The sequence below is a fragment of the Cryptomeria japonica genome, chromosome 4, assembly GCF_030272615.1.
Source record: "Cryptomeria japonica chromosome 4, Sugi_1.0, whole genome shotgun sequence".
In the NCBI taxonomy this organism is placed as follows: Eukaryota; Viridiplantae; Streptophyta; class Pinopsida; order Cupressales; family Cupressaceae; genus Cryptomeria; species Cryptomeria japonica.
In genome coordinates, this window is record NC_081408.1 from 64,734,427 (window position 1) to 64,740,423 (window position 5,997).

The following is a 5,997-nucleotide window of genomic DNA, read 5'->3' on the forward strand; positions in this document are numbered from 1 at the left end:
CCTCTCCCCTACTGCAAATAACGAACTAGGCTTTCAATACCTCTTTTCTAGGATTGAAATCTTTTACTTTAGTCCTCTCGTACCTAGAAACTTTACTTTAAAACGGCTGTCAACGTCCCTTTCTAGTCCTCTTGCATCGACCGCTTACTTTGTTTCCAGCTAATACATCATTCCTCCATTTTCTCCATTGAAAGCAATTCAATGTTCGCTGGAAAATATTTATATGCCTGCTCACTCATTACTTCTGTACTGTTTTGTTCATTAATGCTGTCATTTGTCTTATTTGCCAATTGCCCATTAGCTTGAGCATCGAGTCAGCATTGACTTCTTTGTGGTCTTCTTTCTCTGCTTTACAGTTGTTTATTTTCTTTAGAGTGATATTTTTATCATAGTGTTTAGTTACACGACATTATGTTCATAAGAAGATAATATCTACTTCCATTTAAGAGAAAAAAACGAAGTGGCTGTCAATGCGTCTTTTCTATAATTGAAATTTTCTACTTTAGTCCTCTTGTATCTATTGCTCACTTTGGTTCCAACTAATACTTAATACGTCCATGCCTACTCTGAATGCAAGCCAGTCTTCGTTTTAATGTTTATTATGGTGCATAGTTATTAGACATTGTACACCTAAAGCACCGACTGTTAGTACAGTTGGATTGGCCTTGTCTATATACTATTCTATCTCAAAATATGAAGTACATAGAGAGCTGTATATTCATACAGAGATAGTACTTTGGAACTTGAAGAATTTATTGAATTGCAGTACCAAAGAAATAGTTCATTACTGAAAAATAGGAACTTAAAAAGGTTACAATCAGGCTCCCCAAGTGGTCAACTCTATCTACATTTTCCCTCTGCCAGAGGTACTGGTTGTTTTAATTATTAGATAGCCATCTTCCTCCACTTTTATCTGCTAATGCTGATTTCATTGAATTGAACAGACTGTGAAAGTCTGAGGAAGCTGTACTCTGTATAGAACTTGTTAATTATTGATCGATGAAAACTAAATCAAACTTGATCAGCTGTATGAAGATTCACTGGAGCCACTTTGATAACATTCGAGGCGTCCACCTCCAATATGTGGATAGGCAGATCAAATGCATCATCTATCTTTTTAGTTTCAGGAAGCTCCTGAAGTTCCGTAGATATTGGTAAAACTGATTCTGAGCTTCTGTAAATGAGGTAAACAACGAGCTGAGTTATTCCTAAAAGGAAACCAATGCCATTGGGTACCTGCGAGAACGGAATTTTTTAATCAGAAAAAAGGTGCATAGTCTTTGCTAAAAATTGCATGAAAACTATGCTTGAAAATGGCACTAGGAAAAGAGAGAAGCATACAGCTATAACGATATCCCTGGCCATTACAGAGTATGCAGACCAGACAAGTGCGTTTAGAGTGCTGAATAGAGAGACCAAAAATGGCATGTACTTCACACTTTTGGTTCTGATAACATCTCCCTACAATAGAAACCACAATCTCATCAATATTTATGAAAAGATGAATTCATCTGCTAGTCAACTTAGGCTTTTTCGCCTTTGGATGAGGCCAATGTTTTTCTAATTATTTTTAATTAGAATAGAGACTAATAGAGACTAATAGAGACTATATTTTAAACTATTTTTAATTGTTTTTGGATAGAGATTATAGTATTGCTTACATACACTTTTCATAGCAATCTAAATTAAGAACATAAGACTCAAAACTCACCACGACGGATAATGGGGAGGCGTACATAACAATGGAAAGAATCACACCTAAAGTGCCAGCCACTAATTGTGTGGTACTGTATGTGTGCAGAGCACAAAGCGTAACTGCAACTACCGAGAGAAAAGCAACCATCATTGCAATGGTTAAACGCACTGTTTTCACCTGCAAGATAAATTTAAGGAATCCATGTCAGAAAAATTACAACTATATATTAGCTTCTTGCATGGAATCTAGTCAAGCATTGACTCTGTTCACAGGACTTGTATAATATAGTAGCCACCAAATGGCCTTCAATTACAAACTTATAGCTGGCATAATGGGTCACCTTCTCCTGCTTAGGGGCAAATGTCAGAAAGGATAGCAGATAAAATATTTCCAGAATAAATCCTGCACCATTTATTGTGAGCAGCAAAGTGCTGTGGGGTTTAACAAATGGGGCTCCGTAAAGTAGCCAAAGACAACAGTTGAACAAAGTACACACATATGCAAGTCCTGAATAAGCTTGGGTAGACTTGAGCTTGTATATCCCCCAGAATGTTGTCCTGCGATTTCCAAATACAATTATATTTATATATTAGCTTGATCAATATCGAAAGCTAACATTTTAGTCATACTCATCTACATTAGACAAGGTTTCAGTGTCATGCAATAACAAGAATGTTGATATTAATGTTGTTAACTCGGAGAAATCTGATGTACACAGTACTTACATAGGTGACAGATAAAGAGCCAATGAAGTTATATTTCCTGCAGCATACACCACCATGAGACCACGAGGTCAGATACACAACAAACCAACATCTAGTCACCCAAATGTCAATCGAGACAAATAATCTTAGTGCAAAATCTCTTGCCAATTAAGAGGACAGTATACTTGTTATGAAGCAACGTAACTCATGGAAGTTTTAAAAAGTAAAATTTAAAATACAATTTTCAACTCAATATTTTAAAAGCCAAATCATGATTCGAAATCACCAATTCATTCTCCGTTGAGATTGAAACTGTATTTATGCAAAATCCAATAGCCTCCATTATTCTTCTCTAACTAACATTTATTAGAAATCATATATGTCCTATATATTCAATCTATCCATCTGCACCATGCTTCATTCCAGTCATGATCATCCCATTTGAGACCAACCCAAAAAGCTTGCAAATTCTATCCTGATCGTTCATAGGACTATATCTTCTACTCTATTCCAATTTAAAAGTCTTGAAATCGATTTGGCACAGCAAAATATTCATAAATCCATATTATATGTGTATTTCATAAAATAGTTGTTAATCCATACTTTGTGGATATTTCTAAAGCGTTGGTCTAGATGGCATACCAATAACTCCCACCACAAGCCGCACAGAAAATGCCATTGAACAATAGAAGAAACTGCCTTCGCAGTACTCGAAAGAAAAATATCTAATGCTAATTGAAATCAGCACAAGAAGAGATGAAGTTGTGAAGAGCATGAAGATTTTTAGGTCCTTTTATAGGCCTTAATCCTGCAAATGACCAACTTGATATCATCATATACAGTGGAATGTTGGAAGGAAAAACTAGTATTTTAACATGATGACTGGCAAAGCAGTAGTGAACACATTGCATCTAACTTTACACATCAGAGTTATTGGGAACCAGCTCAATGCAATGCTTACAGACAACTTGTGATATGGGTATGCTTTTTCCTAATTTCTGCTAAGGTTATCATCTTTCTCAGTCCTTTTCTGTAGCTCCATATAGGAAAATGCACTACACCCAGAGAGTAATTCATAATAGTTCAACGATTCGTGTCCAACTCGTACAGATTCCCAGGAAGAACGGTACAAAAGCAGTATAGCAATTCTGGGTGAAAAGTGGCATATTCTATAGTAGATGCAAAGTGTGGGATACAGATCACTCTGAATGATTGTGAGAGAAATACATTGAATTTTATTTATTTTTATATAACATAAAAAAATATCTACATGTATGTACATAATCTAACAATTATATTATAAGTACCATGTTTACACCCTCCTTATATGATTCACTCAAATACACGTAGATTCCGTGTCATTGACAGTGTTTCTTACATAGATGTAAATATTTTGTATGCATATCTAAGAAGGAAGAAGAATTTGCCACCCCAATTTGCATTTTAAGTAGAGAAGTTAACAAATTGCAGCTAAACTACTTTTAGTCATGCAAACAGTTGCAAAAATCTCCACCATGGTAAATTTTGCAGGTCTAAGCTATAAATTTGTAGCCAATATCTTTCTTCTTCTTTGGCCCAAAAAAAAGACAAACGTGGCCAATATGATCAGTTGGTTTTTCAACCTCTTTTCGTTTGCAATCTTCTATCTTTTTGTTCCTAATTGCGCTTATTTTGTTTTGTTTGCTTGTCTCATTCTATGCGACTGTTTAAGGGCACCATTGAATCATAGCTATGTTTCATTGAAGGAAAAGAAAAAGTTGATAATTTTTGTTTTGCTTCCAAACCTTAGATTTTGTAAATTGGTTCAAGCCATGCCTATAAACCTTAGATTCAATAGCGTCATGTAGCGTAAGCTGATTGTGTTTAGCATTGTATATTGGATTCCATATGCACAAATCACACATTAATTTTAGTGTGAAGCGCATTTGCATGGTTTGAAAAACTAACCTACAATCAATTCGGTCACTGTTCATTGCAATTATTGCTATGGAATTTCTTAGGTCACATGTCCAATTATTGCTATGGCTTATTAAGGTCGTGTGAGTTTGTTCAGCCAAACATTGCCCCTGACTATTTACTGCGACATACATTGTTGAGATATATCAAAATAAAACATATGAAACGAAATTTCCATGTCAGGCGGTTAACTTTTGTTAAGAGTGGAGCTATGGAGGTTTAATGGATGTGATCATTTTATTACTTTTTTAATGATACTAGTTTTAGTATTCTATAAGGCCATATTTAAAAGTGTGTTGATTGAATATAAAGATACATTTATGTATACATATAGTACAACATGTAAATTTGATAGGTAATAATTTATTATGTTGTGGTGCAACAAGTTAAATAGGTTTTATGGTGGTAGGAATTTTATTCTTAAGAATATTTTGAGTTGGAATTATTATGAGATGAGTTATCTCTTGAGAAATCTTGTTGTTTCTATCTATGGGCATGATCTAGATGTAATGAGCATGAGTGGGACTATTCATACTCATGACAAATGATTTTTTGTAAACAATTAGTCATGAAATATGGTTTCATGAATTTGACTAAAAAGCTAAACAAATTAATAATGATAAAACTCTATAATTATTAAAAATATCATAAAAATGAAAAAATAAATTCTTCAAACATTAAAGAATCAGAATAATTCAAAATGCATATTTTAATATTATTATTATTATTGATAGATTTGACTATAGAATATTATTAGATAGTTTTAATTATAAGAAAGTTCATCAATATGTAGCATACTCGTTAAAGATTGTTACAATGGTTCTTGAAACTTTAATCAAGAAGATAAAATCTAGAACATGCAATGATTGAAGAAGTTGAAATAGTCAAGATATAGAATTAAAGGAAAATAACATGAAGTACCAAGAAAGAACTAATCAATGAGAAATCCCACATGAAAAGGGTACCCCCATGTAGTAGACTATCTCTTTGTGTCTATGTTGGGTGGTTGTTTTGTGTTTTTTGTTTTCTTGGTTCTTCTCTATTTGTTGGTCTTTTAGTTTAGTTGTTGCTTCTTTGTTAGCCCTGTTAGATTTTTTTTGTGCTTTGGTAGCGGGGAGGGAGTTCTTTGTTGGTTGTGCATCCCTCATGCACTCTTGGTGTCGCTTGATGGATATGTAATGGTACAAGCCTATCCCACTTTTATTAATCAAAACTAATCAATGAGCAATTGTTTGAAGTTACAAGATTACCATAAAAATGAGAATCCAAAATCAAGAGAAAGCACACCATAATCCAAGAAGGAGACACAAGATTTGTAAGGGGGAAAAATTAAAGAAAAAATCCCCATGATTATGAACATGGCATAGAGCCTCATAAAATACAATGAGAGAAAGAGAGAGTGATCTTAGCATATAAATGTGTCCATCGAGGAAAGTAGAGAGACACCTACAAATATATGGAGGTGTGAATGGAATTATAATTGTAACTTTCGTGTATAGATATACCATCTATCATCTTATGTATGTGCAAAGTGTCACAATCCTCATGAGGAGGAGATAACTAATTTTTCTTAATAATGAAATTAAAATAAAATGAGTCATCCTCACACATGTGTGATATGAGACAAAAGGACCAACAACA

General features: G+C 34.0%; 1 protein-coding gene across 1 annotated transcript; it reads right to left on the bottom strand.

Moving 5' to 3' along the window:
- Positions 1-775: 775 nt before the first annotated feature.
- LOC131077873 (bidirectional sugar transporter SWEET5) lies at positions 776-3,142 on the bottom strand. Its single transcript, XM_058015463.2, has 6 exons — positions 3,043-3,142; positions 2,422-2,458; positions 2,037-2,253; positions 1,712-1,873; positions 1,342-1,461; positions 776-1,236 (listed from the first exon to the last, which is right to left on the bottom strand). Exons 1-6 carry the CDS (start codon positions 3,077-3,079, stop codon positions 1,012-1,014), a joined length of 798 nt encoding a protein of 265 aa, XP_057871446.2. The 5' UTR covers positions 3,080-3,142; the 3' UTR covers positions 776-1,011.
- Positions 3,143-5,997: the final 2,855 nt, after the last annotated feature.